Source organism: Lynx rufus, unplaced genomic scaffold, assembly GCF_022079265.1.
Source record: "Lynx rufus isolate CCGP_SWC_20201006 ecotype Redwood Valley unplaced genomic scaffold, mLynRuf1.p SCAF_34, whole genome shotgun sequence".
NCBI lineage: Eukaryota > Metazoa > Chordata > Mammalia > Carnivora > Felidae > Lynx > Lynx rufus.
Window position 1 is genome coordinate 4,033,186 of NW_025814850.1, and position 18,247 is coordinate 4,051,432.

Genomic DNA, 18,247 nt, shown 5'->3' on the forward strand with positions numbered 1-18,247 from the left:
AAGAAAAGAAATAAAAGTCACCAGAATCGGAAAGAAAGAAAGAAAGAAAGAAAGGAAGGAAGGAAGGAAGGAAGGAAGGAAGGAAGAAGAAAGAAAGGAAGAAAGAAAGAAAGAAAGAAAGAAAGAAAGAAGTAAAAGTGTGTTTATTTGCAGATGACATTATTTTAAGTATAGAAAATCCTAAAGACTCAACCAAAAAAAAAAATAATAACTTGTTAAATTTAATGAATGAATTCAGTAAAGATGCAGGATACAAAATCAACATACAAAAAAATCAATGGTGTTTCTATATACTAACAATGAATTATCAGAAAAAGAAATGAAGAAAATAATCTCACTTACAACAGCATCACAAACTATAAAGTACTTAGGAGTAAATTTGGAAGAGACACAAATAGAAAGATATTCTGTGTTCATAGATTAGAAGAATTATTAACCTTAAAATGTCCACATTAAGGCAATGCCATCTATAGATTCAATGTAATTCTTAAGATTCCAATGGCATTTTTTACACATACATAAAACATAATCCCAAAATTCATTTGGAACCACAAAAGCTAAACCAATCCTCAAAAGAAGGGTAAAGCTGGAGGATCACAATTTTTTACTTCAAACTGTATTATAAAGCTATAGTAACCAAAACAGTATGGCACTGGCATAAAAACACACACTTGGACCAATGATGAGTTAGATACAAACTCATACATATATGGCCAACTTCTATTTGACACAGAAGCCAACAATATTCAAGCAAGCCTAGAATACTCAATGGAGAAAAGAGTGTCTTCATTAAATGGTGTTAGGAAAATTGGATATTTACATGACAAAGAGTGAGATTAGACCCCTGTCTTATACTGTTCACAAAAATCAACTCAAAATGAATTAAAGAATTAAATGGGGGCGCCTGGGTGGCGCAGTCGGTTAAGCGTCCGAATTCAGCAAGGTCACGATCTCGCGGTTCGTGAGTTCGAGTCCCGCGTCAGGCTCTGGGCTGATGGCTCGGAGCCTGGAGCCTGTTTCCGATTCTGTGTCTCCCTCTGTCTCTGCCCCTCCCCCGTTCATGCTCTGTCTCTCTCTGTCCCAAAAATAAATAAAAACGTTGAAAAAAAATTAAAAAAAAAAAAAAAGAATTAAATGTAAGGCCTGAAATCGTACATAAAACTCCCAAGGGAAACGGAGAAAAAAGCTCTTTGATGTTGCTCTTGGCAATGCTTTTTTGGATGTGACTCCTATAAAGCACAAGCAACAATATAAAAAATAAATAAGTAGGGCTACATCAAACTGAAGAGCTTCTCTGCATGGCAAAATAACCATAAGAGACCCTTAAATACAGAGAACAAACTGAGGTTGATGAGGTTTGGAGGGGAGGTAAATGGGTGACAGGCACTAAGGAGGGCACTTTTCAGGATGAGCACTGGGTGTCATATGTAAGAGAGGAATCTCTGGGTTCTACTCTTGAAGCTAAGACTACACTGTATGTTCACTAACTTGAGAATAATAATAATAAAAAAAGAATCAACAAAATGAAAAGACAGCCTATGTAATGGAAGAAAATATTTACAAACCATATATCTTATAAGAGGTTAATATCCAAACTATATGAGGAACTCATATACCTCAATAACAAAGAAACCAAATAACACAATTTAAAAATGGGTGAAATATCTGAAAAGACATTTTTCCAAAGAAGATATTCAAAGGGCCAACAGGTCCATTAAAAGGTGGCTCATCCTCACTAATCATCAGGGAAATGTAAATCAAAACCACAATGAGGTAGCACCTCACACCTGTTAGAATGGCTATCATCAAAAAGACAAGAAATAGAAAGTACTGGTAAGGATGTGGGGGAAAGGGAAGCCTCGTGCACTGCTGGTGAAAGTGTAAATTGGTGCAGCCAACGTGAAGAGTATGAAGGTTCCTCAAAAAATTAAAAATGGAACTACATATGATCCAGAAATTATGACTTGGGTATATATCCAAAGTAAACAAAATCACTGTCTTGAAGAGATAACTGCATCTTCACATCCATTATAGCATAATTTATAATAGCAAAGAAATGGAAAAAACCTAAGCATCCATTGATGGAGGGATACATAACGAAAATGTGGGGTATATATACAATGGGATATGAGGGTATATATGGGGTATATATACAATCGGAATGAGTTTTGGAAGCGTGTGGGTGTTTAGGAATTTGTCCATTTCTTCTAGGTTGTCCAGTTTGTTGGCATATAATTTTTCATAGTATTCCCTGATAATTGCTTGTATCTCTGAGGGATTGGTTGTAATAATTCCATTTTCATTCATGATTTTATCTATTTGGGTCATCTCCCTTTTCTTTTTGAGAAGCCTGGCTAGAGGTTTATCGATTTTGTTTATTTTTTCAAAAAACCAACTCTTGGTTTCGTTGACCTGCTCTACAGTTTTTTAGATTCTATACTGTTTATTTCTGCTCTGATCTTTATTATTTCTCTTCTTCTGCTGGGTTTAGACTGTCTTTGCTGTTCTGCTTCTATTTCCTTTAGGTGTGCTGTTAGATTTTGTATTTGGGATTTTTCTTGTTTCTTGAGATAGGCCTGGATTGCAATGTATTTTCCTCTCAGGACTGCCTTCGCTGCGTCCCAAAGCGTTTGGATTGTTGTATTTTCATTTTCATTTGTTTCCATATATTTTTTAATTTCTTCTCTAATTGCCTGGTTGACCCATTCATTCTTTAGTAGGGTGTTCTTTAACCTCCATACTTTTGGAGGTTTTCCAGACTTTTTCCTGTGGTTGATTTCAAGCTTCATAGCATTGTGGTCTGAAAGTATGCATGGTATGATCTCAATTCTTGTATACTTATGAAGGGCTGTTTTGTGACCCAGTAGACGATCTATCTTGGAGAATGTTCCATGTGCACTCGAGAAGAAAGTATATTCTGTTGCTTTGGGATGCAGAGTTCTAAATATATCTGTCAGGTCCATCTGATCCAATGTATCACTCAGGACCCTTGTTTCTTTATTGACCGTGTGTCTAGATGATCTATCCATTTCTGTAAGTGGAGTGTTAAAGTCCCCTGCAATTACCACATTCTTATCAATAAGGTTGCTTATGTTTGTGAGTAATTGTTTTATATATTTGGGGGCTCCTGTATTCGGTGCATAGACATTTATAATTGTTAGCTCTTCCTGATGGATAGACCCTGTAATTATTATAGCATGCCCTTCTTCATCTCTTGTTACAGCCTTTAATTTAAAGTCTAGTTTGTCTGATATAAGTATGGCTACTCCAGCTTTCTTTTGACTTCCAGTGGCATGATAAATAGTTCTCCGTCCCCTCACTCTCAATCTGAAGGTGTCCTCAGGTCTAAAATGAGTCTCTTGTAGACAGCAAATAGATGGGTCTTGTTTTTTTTTTTTTATCCATTCTGATACCTTATGTCTTTTGGTTGGCGCATTTAATCCATTTACATTCAGTGTTATTATAGAAAGATACAGGTTTAGAGTCATTGTGATGTCTGTAGGTTTCATGCTTGTAGCGATGTCTCTGGTACTTTGTCTCACAGGATCCCCCTTAGGATCTCTTGTAGGGCTGGTTTAGCGGTGACGAATTCCTTCAGGTTTTGTTTGTTTGGGAAGACCTTTATCTCTCCTTCTATTCTAAATGACAGACCTGCTGGATAAAGGATTCTCAGCTGCATATTTTTCCTGTTCATCACATTGAAGATCTCCTGCCATTCCTTTCTGGCCTGCCAAGTTTCAGAAGAGAGATCGGTCATGAGTCTTACAGGTCTCCCTCTGTATGTTAGAGCACGTTTATCCCTCGCTGCTTTCAGAATTTTCTCTTTATCCTTGTATTTTGCCAGTTTCACTATGATATGTCATGCAGAAGATCGATTCAAGTTACGTCTGAAGGGAGTTCTCTGTGCCTCTTGGATTTCTATGCCTTTTTCCTTCCCCAGATCAGGGAAGTTCTCAGCTATGATTTCTTCAAGTACACCTTCAGCACCTTTCCCTCTCTCTTCCTCCTCTGGAATACCAATTATGCGTAGATTATTTCTTTTTAGTGCATCACTTAGTTCTCTAATTTTCCCCTCATACTCCTGGATTTTTTTATCTCTCTTTTTCTCAGCTTCTTCTTTTTCCATAATTTTATCTTCTAGTTCACCTATTCTCCCCTCTGCCTCTTCAATCTGAAGCGTGGTCATCTCCATTTTATTTTGCAGCTCGTTTATCGCATTTTTAAGCTCCTCCTGACTATTCCTTAGTCCCTTGATCTCTGAAGCAAGAGATTCTCTGCTGTCCTCTATACTGTTTTCAAGCCCAGTGATTAATTTTATGACTATTACTGTAAATTCACTTTCTGTTACGTTGTTTAAATCCTTTTTGATCAGTTCGTTAGCTGTCGTTATTTCCTGGAGATTCTTTTGAGGGGAATTCTTCCGTTTGGTCATTTTGGATAGTTTCTGGAGGGGTGTGGAACTGCAGGGCACTTCCCCTGTGCTGTCTTGAATAACTCGCGTTGGTGGGCGGGGCCGCAGTCAGACCTGATGTCTGCCCCCAGCCCACCGCTGGGGCCACAGTCAGACTGGTGTGTGCCTTCTCTTCCCCTCTCCTAGGGGCGGGATTCACTGTGGGGTGGTGTGGCCTCTCTGGGCTACTTGCACACTGCCTGGCTTGTGGTGCTGGGGATCTGGCGTATTAGCTGGGGTAGATAGGCAAGGTGCATGGGGGGGCGGGAGGGGCAGGCTCAGCTCACTTCTCCTTCTGTGGTCCGCTTTGGGAGGGGCCCTGCAGCAGCTGGAGGGAGTCAGGCGCGCCGCCGGAGGTGTGGGTCCGCAGAAGCACAGCGTTGGGTGTTTGCGTGGTGCAAGCAAGTTCCCTGGCAGGAACTGGTTCCCTTTAGGATTTTGGCTGGGGGGTGGGTGAGGGAGATGGCGCTGGTGAGCGCCTTTCTTCCCTGCCAAACTGAGCTCTGTCCTCGCGGGGCTCAGCAACTCTCCCTCCCATTGTCCTCCAGACCTCCTCTTCTCCGAGCAGAGCTGTTAGCTTATAACCTTCCAGATGTGAAGTCCCGCTTGCTGTCGGAACACACTCCGTCCGGTCCCTCCGCTTCTGCAAGCCAGACTCGGGGGCTCTGCTTGGCCGGCGGGCTGCCCCTCCACCCCAACTCCCTCCCGCCAGTCCGTAGCACGCACCGCCTCTCCGCCCTTCCTACCCTCTTCCGTGGGCCTCTCGTCTGTGCTTGGCTGCTAGTCTTCTGGCAGTTTTCTGGGTTATTTAGGCAGGTGTAGGTGGAATCTAAGTGATCAGCAGGACTTGCGGTGAGCCCAGTGTCCTCCTACGCCGCCATCTTCCTCTCCGTCCTAACTCTACCATTCACTGATTTAATACAGAATATTTTTCCCCAACATAGAAGAGGTGTCATATATTAATGTCAAATTAAAAAAAAAAAGAATTTGCTACCAAGACACAGAATTGAAACTATTTATTTTTATTTATTATTTTGAAAGAGAAAGAGAGACAGAGAGAGAGAGAGAATGAGTGAGGGGCAGAGATAAAGAGAGGGACAGAAATCCCAAGCAGGCTCCATGTTTTCAGGGCAGAGCCCCATGTGGCGCTTGATATCATGAACCTCAGACCATGACCGGAGGCAAAATCAAAAGTCAGCTGCTTAACCAACTGAGCCACCCAGGCACCCCAGAATTTAAATTTTATTACTAACATGCAGAGATTTAAAAGTCTAACTCTAAGAAATTAGATAAAAAACGATCTATCAAATGAAGGATAAAATGGTAGAATAAGCAAAGAAATAAAAGTCTTTGAAATATAATTTTGACTAAAACTTATATTCTTAGATTTATATTAACTTCTCACCTGTAAGAGTTTTCACTCCATCCATCAATTTATCAAGATCAACCTTCCCATTATCTATAAAAAAAAGGTAAAGATAAAAATAATAAAATGATGCAGACTCAGAAAAACAGAGTATGAAAACCTTATATTGTGAAAGTCCACTTCTTTTCATTGTGCTCTATGTCAATCCTCAACTTATAAATCCAGTTCTTCAGAAATTCTATGATAGAAGACGTGCCCTATTCCCTATCAGAGGTGAGCCAACTATCGTCCATTGGCCAAATCCAGCCCACTGCCACGTATCTTTTTATTTTTTCACCGCCTATTTTTATATGGCCCATGAGCTAAGAATCATTTTTACATTTTCAAATGATTGTAAAACCCAAAAGGATATTATTTGTGACACATACAACTTACACAAATTTAAAATTTTAGTGTCCGTAAATAAAATTTTATTGGAACGCAGCCTCACTAATTTGTTTACACATTGTTTACAGCTGCTTTTGTACTACAACAACATTATTGAGAAGTAGGACAGAGATCACATCATCCACAAAGCCTGAAGTATTTATTATTTGCCCTTTATAGAAACATTGCTGACCCTGCCCTAGAAGATAGAGTCCACTCAGAGGCAATTTATACTCCTGAATTGTTTAGATTCACCCTACTTTATAAACCTGGAAGAAACTATTATTGATGTTGGCCATGTTCTATGACCCTGCTCAATTATGGTATATCCATAAAGCCTACCTATCATTGTATAATAAAAGGAAAAATGAAGTAATCTTTCATATATTCCCAATATAATTTTTTTAAAAAGTCTTTTCAATTACTATGATAATCATGGAATGGCTAGTGACATATGACTGGTGTATTTTTGAAGCAATTGTTAAAAAACTTCATTCATCTCATCATAGGCAAATTTCCCTTTTTTTTCTTATTTTCCACTATTTACTTAGTCATCACACATTAGTTACTGACAAGTGGTCAAGAAGTTCCTAAGAAGAGTTCCTAAGAAGAGGTATGGTATTTAACAGGATCACAAAAGATTGCCACTGAAACTGCTAGGTTGGCTCGTCACATTTCCACAGATTTTGATGGTAATGAGACAATGAGCCCAAATGGATTAAGATAGTTTATTACTTATACCCAAGAAGTAAGATCAGCATGGTGTTGGATCTCTGCCACTTTAGTCCCAGAATACAACACGGAACCAGCTGGACAGTGGACTGGTGGGACATGCGATGAGTTGCTCTGCTGCTGGGAAGCTCACTCAAATGGTACCCAACAAGTTTTATAGACTTATACAGAAATCTGCAGTTGTATCCTAAGGGAGAGAGGCGGAAAGTTGTGTTCAACCGAAACTAAGGAGATGAATGAGAAATGACCTTGTGACCGTCTCCTGTAGATAGGGAAACAGATGGAGACACTGCTTGGTGGCAGCTCTTCACAAGGCTGTCTACTTCCCCTTGTTCCAGGAGGAATTGTGATGCTTTCAAGAAAGACTATGGTAAGATTGTGGTCAAGATATATTTATGTGGCCTAGGTGGAGATGTGCAAAGTTGTTAGAGAAGAACCATTTCCCTCAAATTACATATCTAATATTTGAAATATGCTAGGTCTTAAGGGCACAAAGATAATTAAAGTACACTTTCTACTTTCAAGGACTTCAGAGTTTGGAAAAACTGGTTATGCTGAGTAAACAAAATTCAGAGATAGTGTACTTTTATGGAAGACTCTGATCAAATTGCCTGAAATTTTCCCATATACACCACATAGGAATTTTCCTTTTCCATAAATAACAAGTTAAATTAGGAGATTATTATCTATTATTGTCGAGCCAAGTATTTTATCTATTTATATATATATTTTTAATATAATTTACTGTCAAATTGGCTTACATACAACACTCAATACTCATCCCAACAAGTGCCCTCCTCAATGCCCACCACCCTCTTTCCCCTCTCCCCCACCCTCCATCAACCCTCAGTTTGTTCTCTGTATTTAAGTATCTCTTGTGGTTTGCCTCCCTCCCTCTCTGTAACTATTTCTTTTTTTTCCCCTTCTCATCTCCCATGGTCTTCTGTTAAGTTTCTCAAGATCCACATGAGTAAAAACATATGATATCTGTCTTTCTCTGACTTACTTATTTCACTTAGCATAATACCTTCCGGTTCCATCCACGTTGCCGCAAATGGCATGATTTTATTCTTTCTCATTGCCAAGTAGTATTCCATTGTATATATAAACCATATTTGCTCTATCCATTCATCAGTTGATGGACATTTTGGCTCTTTCCATAATTTGGCTATTGTTGAAAGTGCTGCTATCAACATTGGGGTACATGAGCCCCTATGCATCAGCACTCCTGTATCCCTTGGGTAAATTCCTAGCAGTGGGTCATAGGATAGTTCTATTTTTAGTTTTCTGAGGAACCTCCACACTGTTTTCCAGAGCAGCTCTACCAGTTTGCATTCCCACCAACAGTGCAAGAGGGTTCCCATTTCTTCACATCCTGGCCAGCATCTATAATCACCTGATTTGTTCATTTTAGCCACTCTGACCCCTCTGATCACTTGGTGTGACGTGGTATCTCAGCGTGAGTGTGGCCTTGATTTGTATTTCCCTGATGATGAGTGATATCGAGCATCGCTTCATGTGTCCATTGGCCATCTGGATGTCTTCTTTGGAAAAGTGTCTATTCATGTCTTCTGCCCATTTCTTCACTGGATTATTTGTTTTTCAGGTGTGGAGTTTGCGAGTTCTTTATAGATTTTGGATACTAGCCCTTTATCCGATATGTCATTTGCAAATATCTTCTCCCATTCCGTTCCATCGGTTGCCTTTTAGTTTTGTTGATTGTTTCCTTTGTAGTGCAGAAGCCTTTTATCTTGATGAGGTCCCAATAGTTCATTTTTGCTTTTAATTTCCTTGCCTTTGGAGAGGTGTCGAGCAAAAATTGCTGTGGCTGAGGTCAAAGAGGTTGTTGCCTTTAAGCAAAGTATTTTAAATATACATATGTCCTATCGTAAAAGATAGATTACAAACTGTAAGAAGAATATGAAAATCATCTAGGCCTGGAAATCGGCTAACTTCCTTTTTTTTCCTTATCATTTAGAATATTTATTTTATATCATTGAACGATGTTTAGAGTTAAACCGATTTTTAAAATATCACTCTTATGCAGGGGCGCCTGGGTGGCTCAGTTGGTTGAGCGTCCGACTTCGGCTCAGGTCAAGATCTCGCAGTCTGTGAGGTCAAGCTCCCCACCTCGGGCTCTATGCTGACAGCTCAGAGCCTGGAGCCTGCTTCAGATTCTGTGTCTCCCTCTCTCTCTGCCCCTTCCCTGCTTGTAGTCTCTCTCTTTCTCTCAAAGATAAATAAGAAACATTAAAAAAAATTTAAAAATTAAAAAAAATTAAAATGTCACGCTTATGCAAACATAAAAATATGTGAGATAAACTTGCAATTACTATAATTTCATATTTGAGATCTAATTCTTTTAAACTGCTGTTCAGCTCTTCAACTCAGAATCACTGGTGTCTGCTTTTGTCTCCAAAATATTGTCCAGTGTACTATCAACAGCACTGGTGACACAGCATTTCTTTCAACATTTTTTTATTTTTATTTTTTATTTTTGGGACAGAGAGAGACAGAGCATGAACGGGGGAGGGGCAGAGAGAGAGGGAGACACAGAATCGGAAACAGGCTCCAGGCTCTGAGCCATCAGCCCAGAGCCCGACGCGGGGCTCGAACTCACGGACCGCGAGATCGTGACCTGGCTGAAGTCGGACGCTTAACGGACTGCGCCACCCAGGCGCCCCGACACAGCATTTCTTAGATGAGGGCTCCACCAGAGTTTTTTATTTAAAGCGAACAAGAAATTAAAAATGTTTCTTGAGAGTAGTTGACACATAAGGCTACATTGGTTTTAGGCGTACAACGCAATCATCTGATAGGTTTTTATATGTGATGCCACAGCACCACAGGTCTAGCTACCATCTGTCACCATACAATGCTATGATTACAATATCATTGATTATATTCCTTATATGGTGTCTTTTATTCCCATGACTTATTCATTCCATTACTGGAAGCCTATATCTCCTACTCCTCTGCATCCATTTTGCTAATACTCACATCCCCACCCCTCCGGCAATCAGTTTGTTCTCTGTATTTACAGGTCTGATTAGTTTTTTTGTTCGTTTATTGACTTTTTTTTTTAGATTCTACGTGTGAGTGAATTGATATATTTGTCTTTCTCTGACTTACTTCACTTAGCATAATACCCTCTAGGTCCATCTGTGTTGTCCCAAATGGCAAGATTTCATCTTTCTTGACGAATATGGCTGAGTAATATTCCAGTGTGTGTGTCTTCTTTGTCCATTCATCTATTGATAGGCACTTAGGACGCTTCCATATTGTGGCTATTACAAATAATGCTGCAATAAACATAGAGTGCATCTATCTTTTTGAATTAGTATTTTTGTTTTCTTTGGGTAAATACTCAGTAGTGGAATTATTGGATTGTATGGTATTTCTAGTTTTACTTTCTTGAGGAACCTCCATACTGTTTTCCATAGTGGCTATACCAATTTACATTCCCATCAGTAGTGCACAAGAGTTCTTTTCCTCTACATCCTCACCAACAATTGTTATCCTCACCAACACTTACTATTCTCATTGTTTTGATTTTAGCCAGTCTGACAGGTCTGAGTTGATATCTCATTGTGGTTTTTATTTGCACTTCTCTGATAATGAGTGATACTGAGCATCTTTTCATGTGTCTTTTGGCCATCTGTATGACTTCTTTGGAAAAGTATCTATTCAGATCCTATGCTCATTTTAAAAATCAGATTTTTTTTTTTTGGTGTTGAGTTGTATAAGTTCTTCATATTTTTTGGATATTAACCCCTTATTGGATATATCATTTGCAAATATCTTCTCCCATTCAGTAGGTTGCTTTTTTGTTTTGTTGATAGTTTCCACCACTGTGCAAAAAAGGCTTTTATTTTGAGGTAGTCCCAATAGTTTACTTTTGCTGTTGTTTCCCTTGTGTTAGAAGACATATCTAGAAAAATGTTGCTACAGCTGGTATCAAAGAGATTACTGCTTGTGTTCTCTTCTAGGACTTTTATGGTTTCAGGTCTCACAGTTAGGTTTTTAATACATTTTGAATTTATTTTTGTGTATGGTATTAAAGAGTAGTCCAGTTTCATTATTTTATATGTAGCTGTCTAGTTTTCCGGACAAATGGTCCAACAATACCATTTGTTGAAGAAACTGTCTATTCTCTATTGTATATTCTTGCCTCTTTTGTCATAGATTAATTGACCATATCATCACGGGGTTATTTCTGGGCTCTCTATTCTGTTCCTTTGATCCCTGTGTCTATTTTTATGCCAGCACCATACTGTTTTGATTAGTATGGCTTTGAAGTAGATCTTGAAATATGGAATTGTGACATCTCCAACTTTGTTTTTCTTTCTCAAGATTACTTTGGCTATTTGGGGTCTTTTGCAGTTCCAAACAAATTTTAGGATTATTTTTTCTAGTTTTGTAGAACGCGCTTTTGGTAAATTGCACTGAATTGTAGGTTGCTTTGGATAGTATGGACATTTTAACAATATTTGTTCTTCCAATCCCTAAGCATGGAATATCTTTCTATTTGTTTGTTGTGTCATCTTCAAATTCTTTCACCAATGTGTTATAGTTTTCAGAGCACAGATTTTTTTCCCTCTTTGGTTAAATTTATTCCTATGTCATTCTTTTTGGTGCAATTAAAGTTAACAAGAAATTTTGACAAGTTGATGTCTGATGTCCATCCTCATTGCTTGGAACTTTATTTTACCTTTGTGAGGGATTTGGCAGTTTCTTTTGCCTTCACTTACACTGTATGGTGTATCATAGGCAATTCTTTTGTGTATGCATCATTAACAACAGGTAGTATAGATTTTCTACTTGTGGGTTTCTTTCTTTCTTAGGTCCAAAAAGCATTTTGTTGTAGCTTTGCAATAAAATTTTGAAAAACAGAATTGTGGTCTTTCCTCCAATGGTGAGATGTTTTCTTCACTAATCATAAATTTATACTTTGCCACTGTTTCCATGCTTTTCCTGTATACACAACTTTCCCTTCAATTCTTAATGACAGCGCAATTTTTTTGGAGAAGTTTTTAAACAGCAATTAAACTCAACACATGGGGTACCAACAATACACAACTTAAAGTGGTAATGTGCCACAGTGACAGGCTAAAACCAAATTCACAAATGCAGACTCAATGACAAGAATGTAATAACTCTACTATGTGATTGGTAACAATTATAAGATGCATCCTGATTCACATGCTAAAATGTGAAAGTATTATTTACATATATATTTTTTTAATTTTTTTAACTTTAAAGAATATATATTTTTTAAATAATGAAATATGAGGCTGATTCTGATTCTGCCACGGCCGTATCAGCTCTCTACAATCTATTTTTCCTGATGATTAGACTAAAAGTCTAAAGAAAACACAAAAAGCAACAACACTAGACTATAGAAGAGGACCAAAACTTGCAGAAGTGACTGGCAACGGGAGTGAGCCTTCTGTTTTGGTTTTCTCTTTTCCCTAATGGCTTTGTCCTGAGGGTGGGGCCCCAATCACAGAACTGCAAGGCAGAGCAGGAAGCTAAGACTGATAAAAACTCCATCTCTTTGACCAGGGAAACCTGGAAAAGAGGCCCCTTCAGGTTGGAAAATATGGGGTAATTCCAGAGAGGAGAGAACAATGGAGAAAGGGATCCCCTAATTCTGTGTATGAATCTGTAAAAGTCTTGGGCTCACTTTTGAGTTGTGCATGCATGAGACAGATACAAAGAAAGCATTCTTGCAACGGCTTTGAGAACTGAATTAAGATTTAAACCAGGGCCCAAGTCTCAGACTAACCCAAGTGGCACACGCAGACAGACCCATAGCAGTAAAACAAAGCTTTGTAGAATGAACTGAGACTGGAACCATCCAGAGAAATGGGAGATGGAATTTGTGTTCTGAATCTCAGAGTTGATTACCTGCTAAAACAAAACCCACCAGCATTGTTCAATGAATTTTAAAAGGACCCAGAGTCTACACAACAAAATAGTTGACAAAGTTGAGGATACAACTCAGAATTATTTAACATACAAAAAGTTAGGAAAATGAGATCAATTATCAAGTGGAAAGGCAATCAACACATGCCAATCCTTGGATGACTCAAGTGTTAGAATTATCAAAAAAAAAAAAAAAAAAAAGGCTCTAAAACAAATATTTTGGTCACAGAATCCCTTTACACTGTTAGAAGTTTTTGGAGACTCCAAAGAGCGTCTGATTATCTTGTATGCTAAATCGTAAAACAAGTGTTAATAAAATTCAAAGGACTGAAATCATGCAAAGTATGCTCGCTGACCACAACAGAGTTAAATTAGAAATGAACAACCAAAGGAAATCCGAGAAATTCAAATCTTCTGAAATCAAACAACACATTTCAAAGTAATCCATGAGTCAAAGAAGAAATTACAAGAGAAATTAGAATGTATTTTTATCTGAATAAAAATTAAATACATGAGACACAGTGAAGGTGGCGCTTAAAGTAAAATTTATAGCCTTAAATAACTATGTTAGAGAAGAAGAGAGATCTCAAATCCATAATTAAGTCTTTATCTTCATCTAGGAAAGTAAGAGCAAGCCAAACCAAAGACAAGCAGAAGGAAGAAAATAATGAAGATTAGAGAGGATATGAGAACAATGACAGAGAAACTCAATGCAACCAAACATTTAGTCTTCGAAAACATCATCAAAATTGACTAGCCAAGAAAAAAAGAGAGAGGACACAGATGACTAAAATTAGTAATGAAAGAAAGGATTAACCCATTGAACTTAACAGTAATTTAAAGGCTAAAGAGGGAATACTGTGAACAACTTTATGCCAGAAATTAAACAACTTACATGAAATAGATTCCAAAATGGACACAAGCTGCCAAAATGGAATAAAAAAGAAACAGAAAATCTGAATAGTGTTGCAACACACAAGAAAATTTAGCATTGGAAATTTTCTCAGAGAGAAGGGACTATGTCCAGATGGCTTCTTTGGTAAATTATTACAAATAATTAAAGAAATAATATCAGTCCTACATAAATTATTTCAGAAAACAGAAGTGGGAAAAAACACCAATTCATTCTATGAGGCTAGTGCTACCTTAATACGAAAGCTAGACAAAGACATCACAAGACAAACTCCAGTGGTGATGCCTTGTAATGATACCGGGAAGGGATGAGTTTTAGTAGAAAAATCAAGAGCTCGGACTAAGACAAGTTAAGTTACAAGTTATTTGAGCTATCCAAGTGGAGACTGCAAATAGGTAGTAAATAAACCAAAGAGAGATCCAAGGAGTGTTTTAGGTTAGGAATATCTATCAGTGATTCATTACCATACAGATAGAATTCAGAGCTCAAAAAGTAGGTAAGATCACTTAGAGAACCCATCAGAGCCTTGAGTTATTTCAACGTTTTGAAAGAAGGTACAGAAAAGTAGAAGAGGGGAAGATAAGATGGGGAGAAAAAAACCCCAACTAGTCTTATGATCAGGTTTACATAGAAATGGATCATTCTGCCCACTGTGTGTAGAGTGGATTTAAAAGTAACAAAATTATAGGCAGAGAGAGAGTTATCTAGCAGTCTAAGAAGAGATAAAAAGAAATAGAAAGAAGGGTAGTGATACAGGGCTAAAGAGTAGGAATGGATTTTAAAAATATTTAGGAGTTTAAATAGGCAACAGCAATAATTAAGTGGATAGAGATTTCTGGCAGGGTCAGTGAAGCAGAAAAAAGGATGATCAGTTTAAAAAGATATGGAATATATTAGATTACAAATTTTATCCTTGAACAGCTATTTGGGGTGGACTAAATAGAAATGTCTCAGAAGATTTAGAATAAAATAGTTTGAAGACTGGGGAGAAGACTGGAAAGAATATAACTGATGGTTCAAACAGATGGTTAAAAGTAGGGGTTCATAAAATCACTCAGGGAGAACACAGAAGACAAAAAAGCAAATGGTTCAGATTGGAAGAACTAAGAAATGAAGCGTTAGCCAGCGTATGATCACTTTTAAATTTAATCCGTAGAAGTTTTATTCTACATTCTGACTATTCCTCAGATAAACATTCTGGCTTCTCTGGTTTCTGTATGAAAACATGTTGATAACTTTAAATTTTAAAAATGAGGCAGGATTTCTTTTTACTTTAGAATGGGTTCTACTCTAAGATACATTTCCTTTCAGCATCAAATAATCCCAATTTCAAAAATTCTCATATGCACATTCACAGGCAAAGCTCTGCAGAAACGCAGAGAAATAACCACAGTGCTTACCGTTAACGGGTAGGTTATCTGTTAGACTTTGAAGCTCCTCTCCTGTGAGCACGATTCCCATGTTTTCTAGAACAGTATTGACTTTACTTCTTTCAACCTTCCCTCCTTAGGAAAGAGACATAAAGAATGACAAAAAATATTAAAATATGAAAGAACATTAAATACTAGAAATCTATCAGTGCTCTGTTACTATTATATTGAAAATGTTTTTACTATTAATATGAAAACACTAGGAATAAGGAAAAATAGAATCCTTTTCAGTACTATTAACATTGCTTTGAAACGTGAGTACCAAACTCTATTTTAACATCGTGTTAAAGAGCCTTAAGCTTTGCCTTGATGAAACTATGGACAAGAAATAATTTATGAAGGGATTTTGCAACTTAAGCTAAAGACAACTAATTGAATTTGCAGTAGAGAAGGATTTTGAAAAAAAACTCTCGGTTGCCAAAAAACTTGTACTGCTTTCCACTGGAACTTGACAATTACTTTACGCCTGGTTTATCCATACTGTGAAAACAGTTTATGAACACCGATTTTTTGGTGAATATTTTAAGATAGAAAACTATTTGTATTAGTTAAAAAGAATAGATAATTATCTTGTAAACTACCTAGCATGGTAGTTTACAGAGGGTTTTAGTTAAAATGTTAAAAATTTAGTTAAAAATGTTCTGAAGCTGAAGCAGGAGCTGAGGCTCAGAGTGCATGGAAAGGAAAATTTATTTTTAAAATTGTAAAACAGGAGGCCTAGAGACTAGAAAAACTAGATAGATAGGGAAAGAGAACGACAGGGAGGCCGACAAGTATCTGGCTATGATTGCCTCATTTTTAAGGTGACGATTTAGTTGATAAAGACACATAGCAAGATGCTATCAAATGGGCAGCATGGTGGACAACTTCCACATTAAATTAAAAAATAATCCTGCTCCCACTCTTCTGGAGGGCCTAGGAATGCCAAGAGGCACTCTTCTTTTGACAGGTGACTCCTCTCAATAGGTACCAAGTGGCAGAGCTTTTAAGTCATTTCTTCATTCTCTTTATGTTCTTCTCTTCTTTTGGACTAAGCACTAGGAGGGAAAGCAAAACCAAAACAAATCCTAGGCACAAGTTGGTACCTTTGCCTACATTTTTTTTCTGTCTTAACTGAATCTCACTAAAAACACATTCTTTTTAGAGGAATTATAATGAACATTAATTTATGATTTGGATTCTATCAGGAAACAATGTCCAATATTTCTAACAATAGAAACTATTTTTATTTTCTTTGCTTAACTAATTTTCAGACTACCTATCATTCTCTTCATGTTTTGTTTTATCTACCTAGAATTCAATTTACACTTTCAAGATTAAGTTATGAAAAATACAAGAAAATGTGGGACCTACAAAGATTTAAAAAAACTCATCACAAAATACCTCTTTTAAAATAAAGAAACTACATTTAAAAACCAGTTCATAAAAGGATGGCGTGGGTAAAGCTCTAATGATATAAATTAAAATGTTAAATCTCAAACTGCTCATTAACTCACCTTTGAAAGACTTCAGACCATCCAACAATCTATTTTGATAGATCTTCCCAGAAGCTACAATGCAAATCACACTCTATGTCAGACAAAGCATTCTATAGATGCTCAGAAACATAATACATATACTTCAGAATTTCAGGGAGAGTTTTCATTTACTGAGTAAATATGTTCTTATTCATCCTCGAATAACAACAAAAAAATGAGACGGGATACAATAGTGACAATTATGCCATTCTAAACCCCTGACAGAACAGTTGACAGTCTCTCTATGCTGGTTTCTTTATCCTTTGATTTCTCTTGTCCAATTCTTCTAAAATTCTCTCCCCTAATCACATTCCTTCATTTTTTTTTTCTAATAGTTTTGTCATTGGCTAGAGGGCATGACATGACAGCATTTATTTTGCCCCTGGTGGCCTGGGTATTATATAGAGAGATAGAGATATATAGATTGATAGATATAACTTAAAATCTGCCTTTTCTAATTACTTTAAATATATATATATATTTTAAATGCTAGAAGAGAAATTAAAAAAAATTAAGTTTATATATTTAGAGAGAGAGAGAGTGAGTGGGAGATGGGCGGAGAGAGCTAGGGAGAAAGAGAGAAAGAATCTCAAGCAGGCTCCATGCTGCCAGCACAGAGCCTGGCACAGGGCTCAGTCTCACGAACTGTGAGATCATGACCTGAGCCAAAATCGAGAGTTGGACGTTCAACCGACTGAGCCACCCAGGCGCCCCTAAAGAGAACTTTGAAAACTTCTCCCATGGTACCATAAAGCTAAGTATTCTAGAAGGCTACTAAAGTATCTTTATGGCTTACCGTCAACTGGAAGCTTCTTTAGCAGCCTCTTTTGTTCTTTATCTGTTAGCTCAATACCCATGTTCCTCACAAAATCTGACAGATGTTGCACATTAATATTTTTTCCTTTGAAAATATGAAACGTGATCATTCAAGAATTTTATAGAGTAATTATTTCAAGTAATAATTTAATACCGTTAAGCATGTTTCTTCCTAACTTGAGGAAGTTCAAAGATATAATAAGATATATACATCCATACAGAATTGAGAAGGGTCATATATCAAATTTGCTTAAAAATACTGAAAAGTATGATTTCTTAATCTGACAAGAAGTCAAAGTAGAAGAGAATAGATTTTACCTAAATAACTGTCTGATTAATGAAATATCAACATTAATTCATTTATCCATCTTACCAGAGAATACTATATATTTTAATTTTTTTTTCTGAAATATGTTATTTGCTCTTGATACTGACAATAAATAAGCTTTTTTAATGAATATAATCTATTGTCAAATTGGCTTACAGACAACACTCAGTGCTCATCCCAACAAGTGCCCTCCTCAATGCCCATCACCTATTTTCCCCTCTCCCCCACCCCTTCATCCACCCTTAGTTTGCTCTCTGTATTTAAGAGTCTCTTGTGGTTTGCCTCCCTCTCTCTCTGTTTGTAACAATTTTCTTCCCTTCCCTCCCCCCATCATCTTCTGT

The 18,247-nt window shown here is 37.3% G+C and overlaps 1 protein-coding gene across 1 annotated transcript in view; it reads right to left on the minus strand.

Moving 5' to 3' along the window:
• The window catches only part of LOC124522069 (uncharacterized), a 144,216-nt gene that overhangs the window by 85,404 nt on the left and 40,565 nt on the right, over positions 1–18,247 (minus strand). The window contains exons 21-24 of the mRNA XM_047093256.1: positions 17,559–17,663; positions 16,742–16,795; positions 15,216–15,320; positions 5,856–5,909 (exon numbers count right to left, since the gene is read on the minus strand). Coding sequence (XP_046949212.1) covers positions 5,856–5,909; positions 15,216–15,320; positions 16,742–16,795; positions 17,559–17,663 — 318 coding nt within the window. The remainder of the gene's footprint in view (positions 1–5,855; positions 5,910–15,215; positions 15,321–16,741; positions 16,796–17,558; positions 17,664–18,247) is intronic.